Source organism: Acipenser ruthenus, chromosome 5 (genome assembly GCF_902713425.1).
Source record: "Acipenser ruthenus chromosome 5, fAciRut3.2 maternal haplotype, whole genome shotgun sequence".
NCBI classification, from domain to species: Eukaryota; Metazoa; Chordata; class Actinopteri; order Acipenseriformes; family Acipenseridae; genus Acipenser; species Acipenser ruthenus.
Window position 1 is genome coordinate 76,732,780 of NC_081193.1, and position 24,504 is coordinate 76,757,283.

Consider the following 24,504-nt stretch of genomic DNA (forward strand, 5'->3'; position numbering starts at 1 on the left):
ATAAATGGTTCAATGCATTCTTTTGTTTTGTGGTATCCATTACTGTACATCCAACCCAATTGAGCATAGGTAAAAGTGCCTCTGAATGGTCAATAACAAAATCTGCTTATAAATAGGCCAAGGAATTCACTGAAATGGAAAGACAAAACACAAGACAGAAACTGTGGACCTTTAATGGTGAACATCAGTGAGGCAAGTATGGCCACATTATTGTGCATCTCAATTTATGTATTTTTGATTGAAATATTCTTTTCTTTATACTTGTAGATTGCTACTCCTATAAAATGAATCCGATTAAATCAAACTGTCTCGAACTGTCAGAACTAAATGACTCGAGCTAGATAGGTGACTTGACTTGAGCTTGGCATGTCAAAGACTCGACTCGAGTGACTCGACTCGAATCCCAATTTTTGTGATTCGATTACAACACTGCGCCATTCTGTACAAGATGACATCTCCTATATCAATAAATGACACATTGGCTTATAGCAGTAGGCAAGTCGGAAGTACTAGCAGACTATGTAACCCCTTTCCCCAGTGGCAGTTACCTTGGGTGCCTTTGCTGCCTTGAGCTTCCTGACCAGCTCTCCCTGCTGAGCCACTGTCTCGTAGGGACAGGAAGAGGCAGGGCTGGAGGAGGCGGGGCTGGAGGAGGCAGGGTTGGTTGCAGGGGCTGTTTGTGTGGGGGCGGGGCTGGGAGGGGCCATGCCTGGTTTGTAGTCCAGCCCAGTCTTCTGTTTGAACTCCACCTTGAGAGCCAGCAGCTGCTTGACAGCAGCGTCAATCTGGTCCTGGAGAGGTGAAGGGAAGGAGGGTGTCAGTCTTTCAAGGGAGAATGATAACACACTAATAAGCAACAACTCAAAAGTCACTCAATTAAAAGTCTGGGTTGTTTTTTCTGGTTTGGTGACCTTTTGGGTTGTGTTTCTCCTTTCTGAAAAATTGCACTCATGGAATGTATGGAAATAGCTTTGAGAATTCAGCCCTAAGACCGTACATCTACATTTAAGGGAGTACATGTTTAAACTTCTTGCACAAACGTTTAAATCTTATACTTATATCACATTTTACATTCACTCTTCACACACAGTATTCAAGTAGCAGTATTCAATCTTCCAGATACTGTACAGAATACTTCTATCCTCCTGAAACAGAGTTAACCATGGCAAATGCACAAGCCAAAATGTTTGTCTAATTGACAACGCATCCTGAAATATCTTACTGAAAATCAACAAGTATCACAGTTGCTTGGGCAACACAGGACATCGCACAGTACCTGAATTCAGATTAGGTGGATTCTGTAAAATGACGCCTTTAAGAACAAATATGTCAGTAACCTACATCCTGCACCACAGGCGTAAATACAAGATGTGACATACAGACAGATACTTCCACACACCTCTAGTTTCAGGTACAACAATATTACACTGATATAGCGCCTTTTAAGACAAAGTCCTCACAAGTTTTTGTAAAGCAAAATAAAATTTAAAACTAATAGTTTAAAATGATCAAGAAACATTGTAGTTGTTAGTCAGCTATTTAAATCAATTCACAACCTTATGGCAATGTACCAAGAAATGCCTTTTCAAAGAGGGACACTTTCTTTAAGCAAGAAATAAAAATAGGGACAGACTCAGTTCGTCTTACCAAAGGTGGTAAGGAATTCCAGAGGCTGTCCTTTCACCCCTGGTAGTTAGACCAAGTATCCACGCTAATTTGATATGGGGGGGGGGGGGCATGTGGAAAATTGGGAAATGTGTATAACTGAATAACCACTGGCCCATGCATGAGAGCGAGATATGGTTAATGTTTAGTGTAGGAGAGGAAAGAGTCTTGTCTTTGGTATTGTTCATCTTTCCTAGACATACATAAATACAGACGTCTTAATAGTACTATTTTAATGCATTTTTTATTAGTGAATACCAAATCCAGATTGAAGATACACCTTCCCGACATGAAGACAAGCTTGTTTAAAACCAGTTTGCAATGATCCCCAAGATAAATAGGTGACTCTGACCTCATGACTGTGGCACCCCATTGTATTATGGGAGTAGTAATCCAGTACACAGTATCAGCGAGTTACCTTGGGTGCTTTCTCTGCCTTGAGCTTCCTGACCAGCTCTCCCTGCTGAGCCACTGTCTCGTAGGGGCAGGAAGAGGCAGAGCTGGAGGAGGCGGGGCTGGAGGGGGCGGGGCTGGGGGCAGGGGCTGTCTGTGGGGGGGCGGGGCTGGGAGGGGCCATGCCTGGTTTGTAGTCCAGCCCAGTCTTCTGTTTGAACTCCACCTTGAGAGCCAGCAGCTGCTTGACAGCAGCATCAATCTGGTCCTGGAGAGGTGAAGGGAAGGAGGGTGTCAGTCTTTCAAGGGAGAATGATAACACACTAATTAGCAACAACTCAAAAGTCACTCAATTAAAAGTCTGGGTTGTTTTTTCTGGTTTGGTGACCTTTTGGGTTGTGTTTCTCCTTTCTGAAAAATTGCACTCATGGAATGTATGGAAATAGCTTTGAGAATTCAGCCCTAAGACCGTACATCTACATTTAAGGGAGTACATGTTTAAACTTCTTGCACAAACGTTTAAATCTTATACTTATATCACATTTTACATTCACTCTTCACACACAGTATTCAAGTAGCAGTATTCAATCTTCCAGATACTGTACAGAATACTTCTATCCTCCTGAAACAGAGTTAACCATGGCAAATGCACAAGCCAAAATGTTTGTCTAATTGACAACGCATCCTGAAATATCTTACTGAAAATCAACAAGTATCACAGTTGCTTGGGCAACACAGGACATCGCACAGTACCTGAATTCAGATTAGGTGGATTCTGTAAAATGACGCCTTTAAGAACAAATATGTCAGTAACCTACATCCTGCACCACAGGCGTAAATACAAGATGTGACATACAGACAGATACTTCCACACACCTCTAGTTTCAGGTACAACAATATTACACTGATATAGCGCCTTTTAAGACAAATTCTTCACAAGTTTTTGTAGAGCAAAGTAAAATTTAAAACTAATAGTTTAAAATGATCAAGAAACATTGTAGTTGTTAGTCAGCTATTTAAATCAATTCACAACCTTATGGCAATGTATTAAGAAATGCCTTTTCAAAGAGGGACACTTTCTTTAAACAAGATTTAAAAATAGGGACAGACTCAGCTCGTCTTACCAAAGGTGGTAAGGAATTCCAGAGGCTGTCCTTTCACCCCTGGTAGTTAGACCAAGTATCCACGCTAATTTGATATGGGGGGGGGGGGGGGGGGGCATGTGGAAAATTGGGAAACGTGTATAACTGAATAACCACTGGCCCATGCATGAGAGCGAGATATGGTTAATGTTTAGTATAGGAGAGGAAAGAGTCTTGTCTTTGGTATTGTTCATCTTTCCTAGACATGCATAAATACAGACGTCTTAATAGTACTATTTTAATGCATTTTTTATTAGTGAATACCAAATCCAGATTGAAGATACACCTTCCCGACATGAAGACAAGCTTGTTTAAAACCAGTTTGCAATGATCCCCAAGGTAAATAGGTGACTCTGACCTCATGACTGTGGCACCCCATTGTTATTATGGGAGTAGTAATCCAGTACACTTACCTTGGGTGCTTTCTCTGCCTTGAGCTTCCTGACCAGCTCTCCCTGCTGAGCTACTGTCTCGTAGGGGCAGGAAGAGGCAGGGCTGGAGGAGGCGGGGCTGGAGGAGGTGGGGGCTGTCTGTGTGGGAGCGGGGCTGGGAGGGGCCATGCCTGGTTTGTAGTCCAGCCCAGTCTTCTGTTTGAACTCCACCTTGAGAGCCAGCAGCTGCTTGACGGCAGCGTCAATCTGGTCCTGGAGAGGTGAAGGGAAGGAGGGTGTCAGTCTTTCAAGGGAGAATAACACATTGGGACAAATGGGATTAAGGACTATAGATACTCAAGCATTACTCCACATTACTATGAGTGCAATTTTTCTGAATGAAAACAAAAACAACATTGCAATTCCTAAAACTAATAGACAATTTAAGGGTACTTAAAAGTCTCTAAATTAAGTCTGAGTTGTTCTTTCGGGTTTGGAGATGTTTTGAGGTGTGTTTCTCCTTTCTGAAAAATTGCGCTAATGAAATGTATGGAAATAGGTTTGAGAATTTAGCCCTAAGACTGTAAAACTACATTTAAGGGAATAAATGTTTAATCTTAAACTTAAATCTTATACTTGTCTAAAATTTTACAACCACTCATCACAAACAGTATTTAAGCAGCGGTATACAATCTTTGAGAGCGAGATATGGTTCATGTTTAGTTACAGGAGAGGAAAGAGACCTCTTTGGTATTGTTTCTCCTTCCTAGATGTACATAAAAACTGATATTAGTGTGGCAGGGAGAAGGAAGCCCTGAGGGGGCAGGGCGAAGCCCTGCTGTAAAATGTATTGTTTATGTTTATTTAAATGTATAGGTGGATTATTATTTTAAAAAAATGTATTTTGTGTTTAAAATACAAAGTGTTGGTTTTGTTATTGTGTGGCAGCATCGATGGGGTTAAAAGCCCCATCATACAAAAACTTGTGCAGAATGTGACCATCTCCGCACTGATTCATTGAGTGTTGATCCAGAGATGGCCACATGTATAAAAGCCTGCAGTTTGTGTTGTTCCAGGTGGGGTTTTTGAGAGGAGGAACAAGAGTGAGAAGGGAGAGAAGGAAAGCAAAAGGAAAAACAAAACAATTGCTATGAGTGCTGGAAGCCTCAGCACAGTATTTGTTTAGGTGGGGGTTATTTTGTGTTCGTGAGTACCTGTGCGCGTGGTATCTGTTGCTGGCCTGACATCACTGCCCCTGCTACCCTGTCACAATTAGTATTTTCATTTATTTTTTATTAGTGGATACCAAATCCAGATTGAAGATACACCTTCCCGATGTGAAGACAAGCTTGTTTAAAACCAGTTTGCAATGATCCCCAAGATAAATTGGTGACTGACCTCATGACTGTGGCACCCCATTGTATTATGGGAGTAGTAATCCAGTACACTGTATCAGCGAGTTACCTTGGGTGCTTTCTCTGCCTTGAGCTTCCTGACAAGCTCTCCCTGCTGAGCCACTGTCTCGTAGGGGCAGGAAGATGCGGGGTTGGAGGAGGCGGTGCTTGAGGAGGGAGGGGCCATGCCTGGTTTGTAGTCCAGCCCAGTCTTCTGTTTGAACTCCACCTTGAGAGCCAGCAGCTGCTTGACGGCAGTGTCAATCTGGTCCTGGAGAAGAGGTGAGAGCAGTTTAGCTTTCACACACTATCCCCTTTAACGTGGCATGCACTTATTATTATTATTATTATTTGTTTATGTAGCAGACGCCTTTATCCAAGGCGACTTACAGAGACTAGGGTGTGTGAACTCTGCACCAGCTGCAGAGTCACTTACAACTACGTCTCACCTGAAAGACGGAGCACAAGGAGGTTAAGTGACTTGCTCAGGGTCACACAATGAGTCAGTGGCAGAGGTGGGATTTGAACCGGGGACCTCCTGGTTACAAGCCCTTTTCTTTAACCACTGGACCACACAGCCTCCACTTCTCACCTAGTTTATGCTCAATCGCTCCTTGTGTCTTTCACAATACAGCGATCCAATCCAGAACTTGTAATGCAGTACAATTTAAAAAATGGCTGCCTTTCATATTGACTGTCTACTGTATTAGACTGTGCCAGAAGCAAAGCAGCCTGGCCTGGATGTTTATACAGGAAGTAGTAAGAACAGGCATGTAAAGCAGATTCTCCTTCTTACTTTTTTTAAACGCACTGTACTTTGATTCGGTAGGTCAGGTGAACTTACTTCCCTATTTCCCGCTGACCCCCCCCCCCCCCCCCCCGTAGTGAATTATCTAAGAGAAACACCACAGCTTGCCAATGTACTTAAAAAATATGTTGTCGGGTGAATGTTGTTAATTTTACTGAATTTTATAAATAACATATGATAAATCAAAATTACAGTTACAATGATATGTCATCCCTTTCCTACAGCAAACATCTCAATCTGGGAAATAAACACCACTTTATTTGTTTAATTGTAGTTCTGAGAACAATCTTTGTTTTTGTGATGTCTTACGATAACAGAACTCATTCTGCACAGTTCGAGCTTCGCTTCGCAGTGTCATCTCTTATATACACCCTACACAAGACGCATTAGTAAAGACTAAGTAGAAAGGAAGTACAGTAATCCGTTGCATATCCGACTGTGGTGGGACCAGAGTAAGGGTGGATATGTAAAAAGTCGGATGAAAGAATCCTGTTTTAAATACCATTATACACAGCTGTAACAATTACTATATTCACACAATTATTTTTTGGAGATTCAGCTTTTATTAGGGAGCTCCCCCAAATCCCTTATTCAGAAAGATACAGGGGATTAATGTTTGTGACAGGGTAGCCATCTGCCGGAAACATTGGTGGGATCTACAATATCTGAACTAATGTTCTCTGTTCAATAATAAACTAACATTGCTGAAAAGAACTATGGTCTGGAAACTCAAGTTTTAAAATTCCTGCAACTCATTTTTCACTTTATCTCAATCTCCTATTCCATTAGAGATTATATTTACAACCTAAACACTACACAAATTAGCAGCAGTTACCTTGGGTGACTTCTCTGCCTTGAGCTTCCTGACCAGCTCTCCCTGCTGAGTCACTATTTCGTAGGGGCAGGAAGAGGCAGGGCTGGGGGCAGCGACTGTCTGTGTGGGAGCGGGGGCTGTCTGTGTGAGGGCAGGGCTGGGAGGGGCCATGCCTGGTTTGAAGTCCAGTCCAGTCTTCATTTTGAACTCCATCTTGAGAGCCAGAAGCTGCTTGACGGCAGCGTCGATCTCCTCTTTGGGGGCTTTCTTGGCCTTGAGATCTCGGACTGCCTCCCCCTGCGCTGTGACTTGGTTGAGCAGAGCTGCAGAGTCCTCTTGACCAGCTTGGGGCAGTGTGGACGGGGCTGGGTTGCTCGGAGACTGTGCCTGTACCTTCACCTGCACACCAACAAACACTTACACTTTAGCTCTGAGACTAAACAATTAGGTGATTATTAATTTGTATTTCCTGCATTTCATATTGGATGCAATGTATGACTTCATAGTAATGTGTGCTTGTGTCACTGCCACTTGTAAACAAGATGTCAAAGTGGTTATCCACAGTGAGTGAGTGAGTCAGTGAGTGTGTGAGTGAGAGTTTTTGCTTTTGAGCTCCAGGTGGTCAGAGTGAATCTGAATGGAATAGAAAGGCTGTTCACTTAGGATTCTCCATACAAGCTCAAAGCAAGACAGATAGAGAAAATAATTAATATTGGGGGCAACAGAATAAAACATTATTATTATTATTTATTTCTTAGCTGACGTCCTTATCCAGGACGACTTACAATTGTTACAAGATATCACATTATTTTTTATATACAATTACATTATTTTTTCTTATTTTCTTTTTTATTATTATTATTATTATTATTATTATTATTATTATTATTTTTTTTTTTTTTTTTTTTAAGGGAAGGGAATGTAAAAATTAAATAAAAAAGCCACCTTGAGTTAAACCAGGGCATGCGTCTAAAAACACAAATAGCCACTCGTGTGGTCTAGGGTTGGGCATTTCCATATATTTTAATAATCAAATACAACAAATTTACTAAATGATTTAATGATTACACTACTATACCATTACGAAATACAGCAACGTGCCACTGGCTAAAAATAAAGCTTACTGTACATAATACCAACATTTTAGTAATATGTAAAAAAAAATAATAATAAATCGCTGTACTATCTGACAATGCTTCATTAGGTAGCTCTTATTAACAGGAAGTGTAATCCAAGTACAGTGTGCATAAAGCCCAATTAATGCAGAATTTCCAAACAGCAATTACAGGCAATGTCATTATAATGAATCAATAAATGAAGTCTTCACTGGACAACTATAAAATATAAATAAATGTTTTACGTTTAGCAACATATAATTTTAAATCCGGTACATACCTCCCAGTCCTGGTACACGTTCTATTACACAAACCCTCATAAATAATGCAGTACAGAGCTGACGTTACATCATTAAATGCTATGAACTAAAAAGACAAGTTAAAACTACCATTCCTTTTATTTAACCGTCCTTCAGCAGTGCTTATAGTCAATATCTTTGGCAATCACTTCAACCATTAGGTTCATTATTCTCTCCTTTGTGGCATGCACTTTGTAACGGTACGTGTTCTGCTTGTGCAAGGGATGCTCTCAGTCAACACAGCTCGAGGCTCTGCAGGTAGGTGGATGCATGCTTGTGTCGTAGGTGGTTATTATTGTCCCTATGGTGTTCATGTAGATCAGTCTTTTATTGCAAAGTGTGGATTTTACTGTTTTAGTGTCTACTTTGGTAAAATGTCCCCAAACCTAACCATTTTTTTAATTTCATTTTTTCAAAATCAGACTGGAATTGTTTTGTTTATTGGCTGCAATCTTGTTCATGTTCTGTCTGGTATTGGCTTGCTCATTAATACTATTCACAACGGTTCAAGTATAAATAATTATATCATGACTAAGGCTAGGATTTTGTACAAATTTGTACTAAAGATCACGGAGCAGTCACGGTAAATGTGTTTAAAATCACGAAGGAAGGCTGAAATGGTGAGTCATGTCACAGGGATGAACATTTCTATTATGGTTTTTTCTGTTTTTTTTTTTAATACAATATACCTACATACAAATCAAATTAGTCTATCTACACAAGTAGGAAAAAAGGAAAAATTAATCACTTTTTATTATTATTTATTATGGTTTTCACAACATCAGGTTCAAGTTTTAATCCTGTAAATCAATAAGCTTCACAGCGTATACTAAACAAAAATATTAGTTTTACATAACATTTGCTGCGTTTTTTTTACAAGACAGAAAACAAAAATGGTAGGTTTTACATACCTTTAAAAAATAACGTTTGAAGTTCAAAAAGAGTCTCTTTGTGTGCATCTCCTGCACTAGTCTCCTGTTTGCAGTTATTTAACATTTTGGTTTGTTTAGATATTATTTTGATACAACATGGGTAATTATATGTAAAAATAATGTGATATCTTGTAACAATTGTAAGTCGCCCTGGATAAGGGCATCTGCTAAGAAAATAAATAATAATAATAATAATAATAATAATAATAATAATATGTTGTACATTGAGAGGTTTGATGCTTTTGTGGAGCACTGGTCATTCCGAAGTACATTTTACATACAGAAAATTATCTTTCTGCGTCAACACTATGTACTGGTACTGTCAAGCACCTGACAGCAATTACAGCAAGAGTTGGGAATCTCTTTTCCATGTTTTTCCAGAACTGGTAAACGTTGTCGCATTTGTACACGGTATTCACGCAGTGCTACACAGCTGTCTTCAAACAGTGGGATGGCCTCATACACTTTCTCAGCTATGCGAAGATACTTCGCTTGACCTGGGTCAAAGACCCGACAGGCAAATGTTTATCACAGCTGGCTGTACGACTGTAATCTACCAGTATGTTGAATGCTGAACAAAACAACAAACCTCTGCTTTCATGAAATACATTTCTGGGGTATTGTGCAGCTCGTAACTGTGCGCTTATTTTTGCTGTTTTGCTCATTTTTAAAATGTTTGCAATGTGGCAAAGTATTGAGTAGAGTGAACAGCTACATTACAAAGTATTGAGTAGTGTGAACGGCTACTTTACAAAGTATTGAGTAGTGTGAACAGCTACATTACAAAGTATTGAGTAGTGTGAACGGCTACTTTACAAAGTATTGAGTAGTGTGAACAGCTACATTACAAAGTATTGAGTAGTGTGAACAGCTACATTACAAAGTATTGAGTAGTGTGAACAGCTACATTACAAAGTATTGAGTAGTGTGAACAGCTACATTACAAAGTATTGAGTAGTGTGAACGGCTACATTACAAAGTATTGAGTAGTGTGAACAGCTACATTACAAAGTATTGAGTAGTGTGAACAGCTACATTACAAAGTATTGAGTAGTGTGAACAGCTACATTACAAAGTATTGAGTAGTGTGAACAGCTACATTACAAAGTATTGAGTAGTGTGAACAGCTACATTACAAAGTATTGAGTAGTGTGAACAGCTACATTACAAAGTATTGAGTAGTGTGAACAGCTACATTACAAAGTATTGAGTAGTGTGAACAGCTACATTACAAAGTATTGAGTAGTGTGAACAGCTACATTACAAAGTATTGAGTAGAGTGAACAGCTACATTACAAAGTATTGAGTAGTGTGAACAGCTACATTACAAAGTATTGAGTAGTGTGAACGGCTACATTACAAAGTATTGAGTAGTGTGAACAGCTACATTACAAAGTAAAGCAACCAAGCTAGTTCAACATCATTAGCGCCAACGTGAAAAAAGCGTTTTTTGTTTTGTTTTTTTTTGGTTGAGAATCCGTGACACCCATGACCACCATGACTTAATCCCAGCCTTAACCATGACCGCCGACAATAACGCATTGTATGACCTCTTTTATAAAAATAAAAATAAACCTCAGTAGTTTCTTGCATTAATGAAATTAAACACTTGCATATAGTTTTAATATGTGCAGTGGTGCACTACAGTCACCTCTGTTACCCATAACTACAATATTGGTATCACCCTGCATTTCTAAGAACGCATTTATTTTATGTCAGGAGCTTGAGTAATTTAAAGCCCTAGAAATAAATGGGGATTTATTTATAGCAATACGCCTGGCTGCAGCAGCAGGTTTAGCGTGGTTAATGGGTCTGTTCAGACGATTCATATTTGTTGCAATACAAGATAGATGATCCAATTAGTAATTTTTTAAATGCTTAACAAATGTTCTAATCAATTATTCAAATAAATCCCATCCCTAGTGTGGTCTTTTTGTACAGGAAGTGGGCGGGGCTCTCTGCTCACCCCTTTCTTGCTGGCTTCAGCTTTGCTCTTCTCCTTGGAGCCGGCGGTGGGCATCTCCTTGGTGTGTCCGTCCGGGATGAAGAGCAGCACGCACGGGGACTCCCTGCAGCTGTATGGGCTGAGGGAGGAGGAGGAGGAGGAGGAGGAAGAGACACTAGTAAGAGCGTGGTCATGAAACTCCCAGTTCAAACAGTGACTAGCTTCGAAGATGTATAATGACATTTTGAGAAATCTCAACTCTTACACTGTGTGATCATTGTAAGCTCAGAAGAAACACTCATGAAAACTTAAATTATTTAATTAAGAGCTGAAAGCAATTCCAATAGTAATGAACCTCATATGTAGAATGGCATGTCTCGTTTGACAACCCAATATGATTTAAGATGACACTTCAGTTTTTTGGGAAAGTAGAAAACACAAAAACTCTTAAAAGGTCTATAAAACCTACATAATTACTTCTGCTAATCCCACAATAACCCCTTACACAACTCGCAATACAGGGAATGCTTTTCAAGGAAAGGCTGAATAGGGCTCCCGAGTGGCGCATCTAGTAAAGGCGCTCCGCGTGGAGTGCAGGATGCGCCCTATAGCCTGGAGATCGCAGGTTCGAATCCTTGCCGACCGTAACCGGGGGTTCCTAAGGGGCGGCGCACAATTGCTCGAGCGCCGCCTGGTAGGGAGGGATTAGGTCGGCAGGACAATCCGCTGTTCACCACACACCAGCAACCCCTGTGGCTGATAGGGTGCCTGCGGGTCTGCAGTGGAGCCATTCAGATCTGTCTTGTCCTCCGGCACTATAGGTCTGGTGGCTTTGCTGTGGATCCGCAGTGCGAAAAACGATGGATTAACAGGAACATGTTTTGGAGGATGCGTGTTTCAGCCTCCGTTTTCCGAGTCGTCGGGGGGTTACAGCGGTGAACTGGGATAAAAATAATAACTGGGCATTCCAAATTGGGGAGAATACCAGGGTAAAAACCATTGGCGACAACTACATTTAAAAAAAAAAAAAAAAAAGAAGGAAAGGCTGAATTCTGGTTCAAGCCTGTGGGTCACATTTTAAAAGCATTTACTCCAGTCTTTAATTAATTTAATTTTTTGAAAGAGGCAACATTTGTTAATTTGACAAAATTAGAACCCAACAACAAAATATAATCCAAGTTCTCTTTAGCACTGAAAGATTGCTTTTCATTTTGTATCATTTACATTATCTTTCTTTTCCAAAAATAGGAGTTATTGGAAGACTCTAGATAACACTGAAAATATGGACCTTTGTGTCTTAAAAGAAACTTGTACAGCAGACACTGTATATTGTTCACATTAATTAGATTTGCTTTCATCCATTAAAACCGATTACCAAGAAGAAAAATACATCGCAAATGTTTCTATATACTTTTCCAGGACGGGCTGGAAAGAATTTACATTATTAGTATTAAATGACAGCAACTTTATTCTTTCAACCCAATCAGTTTAGGCCAGTGTTGCTGGCCTCACAAGCGCTCATACCTGATTGGCTCGTAGGGCTGGTCGCAGACATAGAAGCCCCTCCTCTGCAGTTGGATGACATCACCTTTCTTCAGATCCTTCAGGCATGGGTCTCCCAGCATCCTCTCCTCTATCTGCAATCAACCAATCAGACACACACCCACTAGCTGTCAGACAGATATCCCGTTCTCTTCCCTTCCCCACTGTCTGGCTTTCACAACACTGTTCTTGTTGATGTAGTCTTTGAAGTTTACTCCTTGCCCCACACCTCTCCCTAACTCTCTCCAGTCCCTTCTCTCACTGTCCCTTCTCCCCAGTCCCCCACCTTGCTGTTCTTATTGATGTAGTCTTTGAAGTTGTCCTCTTTGCCCAGCACAGGTTTGGTGATGAGGTGATCATAGATGACACACACGGTGGGCACCAGCGGGGCTCGGGGGGTCTCTGTTAACCAGGTGATCTTGGTGGTCTTCTTGTAGTCGCGGTTCTCGAGATTCAGCTGACCGTCCAGGGACACAATGTGCCCACTCGCATCTCTGCGCACACACACACACAGACACAGGGAGATAATCAGGGAGGGAGGCTCCTTGGCCAGCTGCCCATCTCAACTTAGACATTTTTTATTTATTTTTTAAAAGCAGACAATATAGTGCAGCGTTCACATAAATTAGATTAAAGGGCCAGACCAAGGGCAGAGTGTCAGTGCAGCGTGCAGTGTCTAGTACCTGTGTTTCTTGGTGATGTCAGTACCTGTGTCTCTTGGGGATGTCAGTGCTATGTGCTTCAGTCTATGCAGTAACTGTGTTTCTTGGTGATGTCAGTACCTGTGTCTCTTGGGGATGTCAGTGCTATGTGCTTCAGTCTATGCAGTACCTGTGTTTCTTGGTGATGTCAGTACCTGTTTCTCTTGGTGATGTTAGTGCTATGTGCTTCAGTCTATGCAGTAACTGTGTTTCTTGGTGATGTCAGTACCTGTGTCTCTTGGAGATGTTAGTGCTATGTGCTTCAGCCTATGCAGTACCTGTGTTTCTTGGTGATGTCAGTACCTGTGTCTCTTGGAGATGTTAGTGCTATGTGCTTCAGTCTATGCAGTACCTGTGTTTCTTGGTGATGTCAGTACCTGTTTCTCTCGGTGATGTTAGTGCTATGTGCTTCAGTCTATGCAGTACCTGTGTTTCTTGGTGATGTCAGTACCTGTTTCTCTCGGTGATGTTAGTGCTATGTGCTTCAGTCTATGCAGTACCTGTGTTTCTTGGTGATGTCAGTACCTGTTTCTCTTGGTGATGTTAGTGCTATGTGCTTCAGTCTATGCAGTACCTGTGTTTCTTGGTGATGTCAGTACCTGTTTCTCTCGGTGATGTTAGTGCTATGTGCTTCAGTCTATGCAGTACCTGTGTTTCTTGGTGATGTCAGTACCTGTGTCTCTTGGAGATGTTAGTGCTATGTGCTTCAGTCTATGCAGTACCTGTGTTTCTTGGTGATGTCAGTACCTGTGTCTCTTGGTGATGTTAGTGCTATGTGCTTCAGTCTATGCAGTACCTGTGTTTCTTGGTGATGTCAGTACCTGTTTCTCTTGGTGATGTTAGTGCTATGTGCTTCAGTCTATGCAGTACCTGTGTTTCTTGGTGATGTCAGTACCTGTGTCTCTTGGTGATGTTAGTGCTATGTGCTTCAGTCTATGCAGTACCTGTGTTTCTTGGTGATGTCAGTACCTGTTTCTCTTGGTGATGTTAGTGCTATGTGCTTCAGTCTATGCAGTACCTGTGTTTCTTGGTGATGTCAGTACCTGTGTCTCTTGGTGATGTTTGCACTTGCTTCGGATCGGGTACATTATTTATTTATATCTTTAACAAGTACTGACAGTGCACAGAACGACGGGGAGAATAATATAAGCAAAATGTTTTAATTACCTAATGATTTTAGGTACGTGTCTTTAAAAGATGACACTGACTGCGAAAGAATGACTGTGACATACACAAATAAGCTTACGTAACTTGAAAAACATCTTAAATGATGCAAGAAGCTTAAACAACATGCTTCAATATGAAAGCTGAAAATGTGTTTTAATAAACAACAGGTTTTTAAGTGAAAAAAAACACACACATTCCAGCCTACTTCACTAAAGTAAAAACAGGCTTCTGTTATTTTGAAATACCACTGCTTCAGATTATTGCTAGTGGTTAACAACAGTAACAACATCTTATTTAGAGGCTGTTCATGGCCCCGCAGCAACATGAACCCACTAACTTCTTTATTTAAAAAAAATAATGCATATAATTTAATTAATAGAGAATAAAAACAAACTAAACTAACTACATAGCCTATATTTAATTAAATTAATTATTTTTTTTGTAGCCTCCACAAACTGTCCAGCATCTTCTGTTGCAGTCACACCGCTGCTAACATTAGCTGTAGGGTGCGTTTCAGTGTTTTTTGGGGTTTTTTTATACTGTATAATAATTTTTCTTGATGAATGGTCGGACTTCTGGCATCTTCTGAATAGCTTTCCTTTTTTATTTTAAACTGTTTAAAGGCAAAACCATAACAAAACATAGAATAATAGTGTGTATACACTGAGTGAAAAAAGTAGAGGGGCAAAATATATAGTTTGTGCCCTATGGGTTAGGCGCCTCTGGTCTCAATCAAGTTAAAGTTCAACGGGAGGAAGAAAAAAAACATCTAAAAAAGGTCACAAAAATCAAGTACATGTGAAAACATTTCACAGTTTTCCACGATAAGATATCTCTCGCCTCCCGCCATTTTGATGGAATTCCGTCTATAGATGGAAAGCTTTCACCCATAGCTGTGTCTCTTGGTGATGTCAGTGTTGAGTGCTCTAGGCCATACCTGTGTCTCTTGGTGATGTCAGTGTTGAGTGCTCTAGTCCATACCTGTGTCTCTTGGTGATGTCAGTGTTGATGCTCTAGGCCATACCTGTGTCTCTTGGTGATGTCAGTGTTGATGCTCTAGGCCATAGCTGTGTCTCTTGGTGATGTCAGTGTGAGTGCTCTAGTCCATACCTGTGTCTCTTGGTGATGTCAGTGTTGAGTGCTCTAGTCCATACCTGTGTCTCTTGGTGATGTCAGTGTTGAGTGCTCTAGTCCATACCTGTGTCTCTTGGTGATGTCAGTGTTGATTCTCTAGTCCATACCTGTGTCTCTTGGTGATGTCAGTGTTGAGTGCTCTAGTCCATACCTGTGTCTCTTGGTGATGTCAGTGTTGAGTGCTCTAGTCCATACCTGTGTCTCTTGGTGACGTCAGTGTTGAGTGCTCTAGTCCATAGCTGTGTCTCTTGGTGATGTCAGTGTTGAGTGCTCTAGGCCATACCTGTGTCTCTTGGTGATGTCAGTGTGAGTGCTCTAGTCCATACCTGTGTCTCTTGGTGATGTCAGTGTTGAGTGCTCTAGTCCATACCTGTGTCTCTTGGTGATGTCAGTGTTGAGTGCTCTAGTCCATACCTGTGTCTCTTGGTGATGTCAGTGTTGATGCTCTAGTCCATACCTGTGTCTCTTGGTGATGTCAGTGTTGAGTGCTCTAGTCCATACCTGTGTCTCTTGGTGATGTCAGTGTTGAGTGCTCTAGTCCATACCTGTGTCTCTTGGTGATGTCAGTGTTGAGTGCTCTAGTCCATACCTGTGTCTCTTGGTGATGTCAGTGTTGAGTGCTCTAGTCCATACCTGTGTCTCTTGGTGATGTCAGTGTTGAGTGCTCTTGTCCATACCTGTGTCTCTTGGTGATGTTAGTGTTGAGTGCTCTAGTCCATAGCTGTGTCTCTTGGTGATGTCAGTGTTGAGTGCTCTAGTCCATACCTGTGTCTCTTGGTGATGTCAGTGTTGAGTGCTCTAGTCTATACCTGTGTCTCTTGGTGATGTCAGTGTTGAGTGCTCTAGTCCATAGCTGTGTCTCTTGGTGATGTCAGTGTTGAGTGCTCTAGTCCATACCTGTGTCTCTTGGTGATGTTAGTGTTGAGTGCTCTAGTCTATACCTGTGTATCTTTGTGATGACAATGTTGCCCCAGTTGATGAAGGTAACGGTCTCTCCCTCTTTGAAGGTCTCTGCATCGCCCCCCTCCACCAGGACACGAGGCCCGTACCACACCGTCTTCACCCCTACCTCTGCGTTCTGCAACACAACACAATAATTATTGTGCTCCACCACGCAGAGCCTATTCCTTTTCAATCTCCTGCCTCTGTTTCTCTCCTTTATACTATGCTAGATTTCAGATAACTGGCCTTGCTTGCTGCCTTGGTCTGCATTTTTAGTAAGAAACTGATCAAATGAGGTCCTTCGCTCTGATTTTCACATGTGCAGTCAACCACATCAACATCTCTCCACAATGGAGTCAAGAGATCAAACCACGAACAGTAAAAATACACTCATGCTAAACCAGGGTCAGTGAAACCAGCTGCATGAATATGTAGTACCGATGAAACTTATCAGAAGCAACTAAAACATAATACTGGGAAGCAGCCTCTTTAAAAATAAAATAAAATAAAAAGACCTGAAATTCGCTTTCATCAGTATATTTAAGAATTACTAAAAAGCAGAAAGAGTCAAACACATTGGAGACATTTGACTGGATTTTTTTTCCCGCTTGCTAAGTCATGTAATAAATGCACTTCATTTAAGTAAAATATCCCATTTTAAGGGAATGCATTATGAAATGAAATGTAGTTTAATCAATTAAAATGTGAAACGGGTATAACTGCACAAAGTGTGATTATAGCATCATTTGCTGACCTTACTAAATTAATTAGCTATGCCTCATCATTACTGCAATGCAGTCACTAATGGTTATTTGAGAGAGGGATGGAGGGAGATGGGTACCTTGGGGTGCTTGGCCACCTCTTTGCACTCCTCGCTGGCTGCGGGGATGTTGACCGGGACGACCTCATCTTTCAGCAGAGCCGTGTATCTGGGTGCCACCGGGTCGATCACCTGGGGACAGTAATGCCACAGTCAGCACATGCATCACACACTGCAGAAAACCTCAAAACTAGCAGGGCTTGAACTTCAGGGCTCACCTTTTGCAAGTTAATAGTCAGAATACAACTAGGGATGGTAACAGCTTAGAACTTAACCCTTTTTCAAGTGTTTTATTCAATGTTCATTCAATACTCTTTTCCATATTTAAATACACCATTCACATATAGTCTCATCCAACTGAATTCCCACCAAGTTCAAATGTGTTTATTCCTAAAGCTTAAACGTTTAGTAAAATTAAACAGATGTTAACATCCCTAATGGTAAGCAATGCCAGTCTGACCAAAGCCTCTCTCATGGGCAATATGAAGATGTAAACTGTGCTGTATATACACTAGCTGGACAGTCTGTTGGTAGTGCTGGAACACACAATCGACAAACACTGCTTGTGTATTCAGAGATAGGCAAACATGCTCATGTTCACATTGGCTTCAATCAAAAAAGATATCAAGCAACAGAGACCAATGCATCAATGAGGTCTAAAATAATTAACACACATCCTACTGTGCCAAAGAGAGTTTATCTACCCTTTGTTAAGAAGGTAATTTGACAGGGGTAACCATTTATATTTGATCACGACATTCAGCCAGTTAAAAAAGAAACAAATATTTTAATAACGTTTTGAATTCCGAAAGAATATTCCGACATGACAAATGCATGTTCTTCCCAGCACTACATGTAGGAACATTTAAAAAGACACACTGGATAACAGATTCCTGCTGATCAGGAGACCTCAGCTGTCACGTGAACACAGCATTCCAGTGGTCATCACAGGTCTCTCTACTGCCAATGACTGCACTTCCTTCAGCTTGCATTCAACAATGCTGTTCAGTGGGGTTCCATCAGGTCACAAATCGCACAAAAAATTCAAGCCCTGTTATAAAAGAGCAGATCTCCAATGCAGCAACAGATAGAAGTCGTTTCTCTGCCTTTTGAAAACATTAAAAGCAGCTAGACAAGACATAGACAGACATATATAATACACACATTATGTACAAGACACAATGCATAAATTGTATGCAGTATACACAAACATACAAACAGACGTGTATACCTACTGTTACACTTTAGGCAGGCTGGGTTTCCTGACAGATATTTTGAAATGTATTTGATGTGCAATTTTAACAGAAGCGAGCATGTGAGAAGCAAAGTTTTCCATTCGTTTCACGCCTTTAAAAGATTCAGTTTCATTGACGGCAATTTTAAAGATGAACTTGCTTAAAAAAAAAAAGTTTGTTCCAGTGGTCATTGATGTTTGAGATCTTACCGAGTGCTTCTTATTGCAACGGCTCAAACATTACTGTTGTTTTTAAAGCTATTTTGAACAGGTCTGAAGGAGCTGCTCTTAGTTCTAGAGTTCTAGTTCTCTGCCATAGACACATGTAATACAGGCCAGATCAGTCAATGTGTCTTTATAGAAGCCAGTGTCATCCTGTCATCTGTCACTTTGGAGCAAATTTCATTTAGTTTTTCTGTGCACTAGATGGCGTGCTGGTGCATACGAATATAAAAACAGTGGCTGATCAAGAACACATTACATAGGTCTATGGTAGGTATCTAGAACTGACAAGCACTTCCTGAAACTCATTGTCAAAGCACCTTCACAGATTATAATCATTTAAAAAAAATTACAAAAAATACCCCACTCAGAACGATTGCAAACATCACCAAAAAGGAAATAAGAAAATAAAAAACCCTGACTGGTTTCACAGACTGCTAAGCCAGTGTTTATGAAACCAGCTGTATAAATATGGTTTTAGTGATGAAACTTTGTAATTAACAGAAGCAACTTAAACAATATTTGATGCTACTTATTCTTCATGTAACAGCTCCCTCTTGCAGTCACTGATGTGTTTTTTGCAGACAGTGAATTGCATGAGGAAGCATTCCCAGTCCCCCCTCCCTGCCCACGCAAACCGCAAGCACTAAACTCCAGGGGGCTGGGAGCAGCACATGAAGCAGGAAGAGCTTAGGAATGGGGGGCAGCCAGCCTGTCTGTACCCCACATACACAGTTTCGTATAAGGTTATTGTTCCACACTGCTTTACAGGAACACTTTACAACTACTTAAGCAGGCTGCTCAGTGTGATTTGATTTACAGCTGTATGTATGGTGCAAGATTAAAAGTGAAAAAAAACAGGGGGCTCCAATGCTAAAAACAGGGCCTACCAAATGTGAATTTCACTGTTACATTCAGTCAATGCTACCCACCATGAAGGTGGGAGGCTTGGTGGTCCAGTGATTAAAGAAAAGGGGATGTTATCAGGTAATCCCCGGTTTAAATCCCAGCTCAGCCACTGACTCGCTGTGTGTGATCCTGAGCAAGTCACTTAACCACCTTGTGCTCCGTCCCTCAGATGAAACGTAAAACCAAGGTCCTATTGTAAGTGACTGCAGCAGCAGCAGCAGCTGTTGATGCATAGTTCACCTCCTAGTCTGTAAATCGCTTTGGATAAAAGTGTTTGACCACTGCCCCCTGGTGGATGATTAATGCAAGACTGCAGTACACTAGCGTGGTCTCAGACAGACAAAGCCCCTGGACACAGTGTAGTGCAGGGAAAGGCTGGCTGTGGCTACACCCCTGGATGAACAACTAAGCAGGGAGAAGCAGAGACGAGACGACGCGGGACGGGGGACGGGGGACGGGGGGGGGGGGGGGGGGGGGAGTACCTTTTTACAGCTAATTGGCAGCTTGGAAACAGAAAATGAAATGAGGTTTAATGTCAAACAACAAGTTAAAAGAGAGTTACCAAAAAGTTTCAGAAAAAGTATACTTCAGAACCAGAGCTTTGATTTTTCTTTATAAGGATTTAACCTCAAATCATCATTTTGCATATCTGAATCTCAGAGTGTGTGAGAGAGGGGAAGAGGTTAGCAGACAGAGTGAAAAACTGAAAGACAGGATCTTGACAGAAGCAGAGAAAGAAAGAGCAAGAGAGTTAAAAAAATGGGAAAAAGGAAGAGTGAGGGCAAGAGAAAAACAGGTAGAGGAGAGGTAGAGGACAGAAAGAGGTTGAGAGATAAAGAGATAAACAGGTAGGTGTTGAGGAGAGGAGAGGAGAGGGTGGGGGTGGGGGGGTGAGGAGGTAGAGATTTGTCAGTCAATATTATAAGACAGCAGGCCATTATGAGAATTTGGGACAGTATTTTCACAAAAAAAACCCCAAAAAAACACAGAAACCGGAACAACTTTGTGTAAATTGTTTCAGTTGATGTAAACCCTATAACAATGCTCTGTCCTGAAGTATATTTGCAGCAAGAAAGCTCCCCATTGCAGTGCACACACAATCACAGCCCAGTGCACAGCTCCAGCTTTGCAAAGTTCCTGCACACTCGCAGCCACCCTGGCACGACCAGGAGGAGACCAACCCTGCTGCTTCTGGAGAGACCACCTGAGTTCAGGGCTGCAACAACACACACCAAACAAGGTTGTCCTGCTGTCTATTTATGGGCTGTGAAGATGCATGCTGAAAAGCTGCCTTTCCCTCATTTGCCCTCATCTATACAACTGAGTGCCAATCAATGGCAATTAAATTAAGACTGAGTAATTTAAAAGTTGCTTGGAAGTTAATTTTCCTTTCTATTTTGCTTTTCTTGTTGTATCTGCACAGCCCTGATCGGTATGGTTTGCACTGAATATCAAGCTTCCTTAAAATAAAAATCTGCATACTGCCAACAACTTTGCAACACATGAATGCCTGCTCCCTGACTCCCCATTCCAGGTTTTAAAATGAGCCCGATTAGCCACAGTGTACAGGTAACAAGCTCAGATGTGTCTTATTAAACGCAGACAGAAAATGGGAGTCTTGTATAAGTCTCAAAAGATATTCGTCAGTGACTGAGCATACTGTATAAGCAATCACCCAGAATCCTGACTATTTAGCCTTTTCAACATGTACCACGGTGTGTCTGTGCAAGCTCTTTAAACCCTAGGCCCCCTGAACAGGGGGTGGTCTCCAGTGCAAGAAGGGGCCTCTGGGCTGGGTATACCCAAGTAGGGGAGCCGGGACGGGGCAGCCAGTCAGAGCACGGTGCCTGTGTGTGGGCCAGCGGTGGGAATCAGCAGCCCCTACCTTCTTATTGAACGCCCAGATCTTGTCCCACTCCATGTTGACAACAGACCTGGAACCACCCTGAAACACAGAGAGACACAAGCTTGAACCCTGGCTGTATATTTAAACATTAATGTCCGACACAGGGGCCTGCTAGGTAACACTTTAACGAAAGAAGCAGCTTGTTACAGATTCTTCCATCAAGCTTCCCTGGATTGAACCGTCAGCCCAAATGTTGATCAGAGCAAATGTTTCTTCATGCTGCAATCTGGGTCATGGTGTGTCTCAATCAACAAAAATATGGCTAAACAGAAATGTTCCTTGTGGAAATGAAACCTTCATGCAGGCGTGGCTGTTTGTTATTTCGTCGGCTTATGAACGGCCGTCATGCATTTTGTCTCGCTCAACCCAGGTCAAAGCGTGTCAATCTACATCCTGAGGTGGGTCGCTGGGACCCGGGTACAACCCAGATACTTGGTTCCACACTATGCGGGATTGTGACCCAGGTGGCCAGAACCCAGGTCTGGACCTGGGTAGGGGTGCCAGTGTGAAAGGGGCTTTAATAAAGTAGCCTAGCAGACAGGTGTGTTAACTGTCCTGGACTGGTACACCTGGACGTAAACTTTTGACTAAGGGTTTCTCAATTTTCACACTGACGTATTTTGTACAGAACTCAATTAGCACTAATCTTGGACTACCCACCTAATGTTACCTTGGGTAAGGTAGTCCAAGATTAGTGCTAATTGGAGTCTGTGACACACTATTGAATGTTTTATAGTTATGAATGATATATCTGCAGGTAACTCACTTGGGCAGCGATGAACTGCTTGAGCCCCTCAACGGTCATGCCCCTCCGGAGTACCCCTCTGACTGTGGGGAATCGAGGATCATCCCTGCGAGGAAAACAGAAACCCAGACACATTACACACATCAAGACAATACAAACACACCCCGACATACCCAATACCCCACCCCCCACACACAGCTAGACACAACACAAACACAGCCCAAGACATACCCAGAGACAACCACAGACACATTGCACTCATCCAGACAATACAAACACACCCCGACATACCCAATACCACCCCCCCAAACACACAGCTAGACACAACACAAACACAGCCCAAGACATACCCAGACACAACCACAGACACATTACACTCACCCAGACAATACAAACACACCCCGACATACCCAATACCCCCCCACACACACACACCTAGACACAACACAAACACAGCCCAAGACATACCCAGACACACCCACAGACACATTACACACACACAGACAATACAAACACACCCTAAGACATACCCAATACCCCCACACAGACACACCTAGACAACACAAACACAGCTCAATACATACCCAGAGACAACCACAGACACATTACACACACCCAGACAATACAACCACATCCCCACCAAGATATTACACACACACACCCCAAGACATACCCAGACACTCCCATCTGGACACACCTAGACATTACTAACACCCCCTAAGACATAACCAGACACATTACACACACCCAGACACAACCATAAATCATTTAATACAGCGGTGCACAACTCCGGTCCTCAAGATCCATTCTAGTCTGGGTTTTTGCTCCAATTGGGTTCCTACATTAGCTACCTGACCTTTAACATGTTCAATTAACTAATTTAGGACCCGCCTGGAGTAAAGACCTGGACTGAATCTTGAGGGTGCTTTACATCATCACCATTATCATCATCAGATTGGCAGCTAGGCTTTCTGAAATGAAACCTTTTGTTGGGGTTGTAGAAGCAATTCATTACAGCAGTCAAACTCTGGTCAGGAGGGTAGTGTCCCATAAAGCCAGAGAAATAGCAGGTAGAAACTACAGCAGACACTGCAGTTCCTCCAGAGTTTATCAGCTTATAGCCAAATGCAATCTAAAATGGAAGGCTAGAAGTGTATGACAACAGTTTGGAGAAGATTGGCACAAAATTAAAGCAGTTAATGCATTTGCCATGTAGTGTGAGACTGACAAATGGACTCATTCAGCGCGTAAGGGTCCCCGTTTTCTGAATGAGGACCCAACACACTAGAGGGGTGTAGACAAAGAGTGAAAAGGAGCCCTCACCAGCCTTCCACAAAGCCCTGGTCCACAAACCACGCAAGCTTCCTTTTGGAGAGCAGAGTGTTGTTGAGGTTGAGCCTGGCGTACTCCCAGATGTGGGGCTTGCGGATTCCCAGGGCCTCGATGAACCAGTAGAACTGCTCGTCCCGGTCGTGGTACTCTGTGGTGCGCAGAGCATGGGTCACGCCCTCCACGCTGTCCACGATCGGGCAGGCAAAGTCGTACGTGGGGTACACCCTGAAAACCGACAGACAGGACAGAGACGGGGTAGAGAATGAGGGAATGATACAGAGGAACAGTAAGGGAAGCAAAGTCATACTCAGGTTACAAACCCAATTCCCAATCCAGTCCTAAGGGAACGCTATTAGTCAGAGATTTTGTCTGATTTTAAGAAGATGCTACACTTAACTCACTCTGACGTACAACTACTTGTACTAAAGATGCAAAAAGCAATTATTCGGTTAAGCTAACCAAAAGGTGGGGGTTATTGATGCTGATTGGGCTAAAATTACCACTCCAAGCGAAACAAGAGAAGAAACACAGAGTCTAAGAAAAGCAGCAATCACAAATCCAAGTATCCATTTCTTCACTTGTTTCAACTCTGATTGGCAGAACACCAATGACCCTCACCAGCATCTGAGATCTGTGGAGAGCTCAATCCCAATAATCATTTCGTGCGGCACTAACAGCCACACTGCGGGTTTGTCCCCACAGGTGCTGAGCGTATGATTCTTGCAGGACTAATGCAGGTTCAGCCTCTACTCACTTGTACTTGTTGCCTGTGCGTGGGTGTGGCTGGTTCTTGCAGCGGTACATGGTAGGGTCTCTCAAGCAGCCGTTGTTGGAGTTCATGTCAATCTTGGCCCTCATGCAGCAGGTCTGCCCGTACTCGCTGCCTTTCTTCATCTCCTCCCACATCTGCAGGTTCTTCTCCACAGCTGAGAAGACGGCAAATAAAACAGGTACCAGATTAGACCACATCAG

General features: G+C 42.1%; 1 protein-coding gene across 2 annotated transcripts in view; it reads right to left on the reverse strand.

Moving 5' to 3' along the window:
* The window catches only part of LOC117403116 (bifunctional glutamate/proline--tRNA ligase-like), a 48,488-nt gene that overhangs the window by 10,584 nt on the left and 13,400 nt on the right, over nt 1–24,504 (reverse strand). For both annotated transcript variants that reach the window (XM_034005121.3, XM_034005120.3), the window contains exons 9-22: nt 24,287–24,458; nt 23,524–23,757; nt 22,222–22,306; nt 21,435–21,494; nt 17,206–17,316; nt 16,364–16,500; nt 12,707–12,914; nt 12,403–12,515; nt 10,900–11,017; nt 6,609–6,986; nt 5,036–5,236; nt 3,614–3,844; nt 2,084–2,326; nt 549–791 (exon numbers count right to left, since the gene is read on the reverse strand). In XM_034005121.3, coding sequence (XP_033861012.3) covers nt 549–791; nt 2,084–2,326; nt 3,614–3,844; nt 5,036–5,236; nt 6,609–6,986; nt 10,900–11,017; nt 12,403–12,515; nt 12,707–12,914; nt 16,364–16,500; nt 17,206–17,316; nt 21,435–21,494; nt 22,222–22,306; nt 23,524–23,757; nt 24,287–24,458 — 2,534 coding nt within the window. The remainder of the gene's footprint in view (nt 1–548; nt 792–2,083; nt 2,327–3,613; nt 3,845–5,035; nt 5,237–6,608; nt 6,987–10,899; nt 11,018–12,402; nt 12,516–12,706; nt 12,915–16,363; nt 16,501–17,205; nt 17,317–21,434; nt 21,495–22,221; nt 22,307–23,523; nt 23,758–24,286; nt 24,459–24,504) is intronic.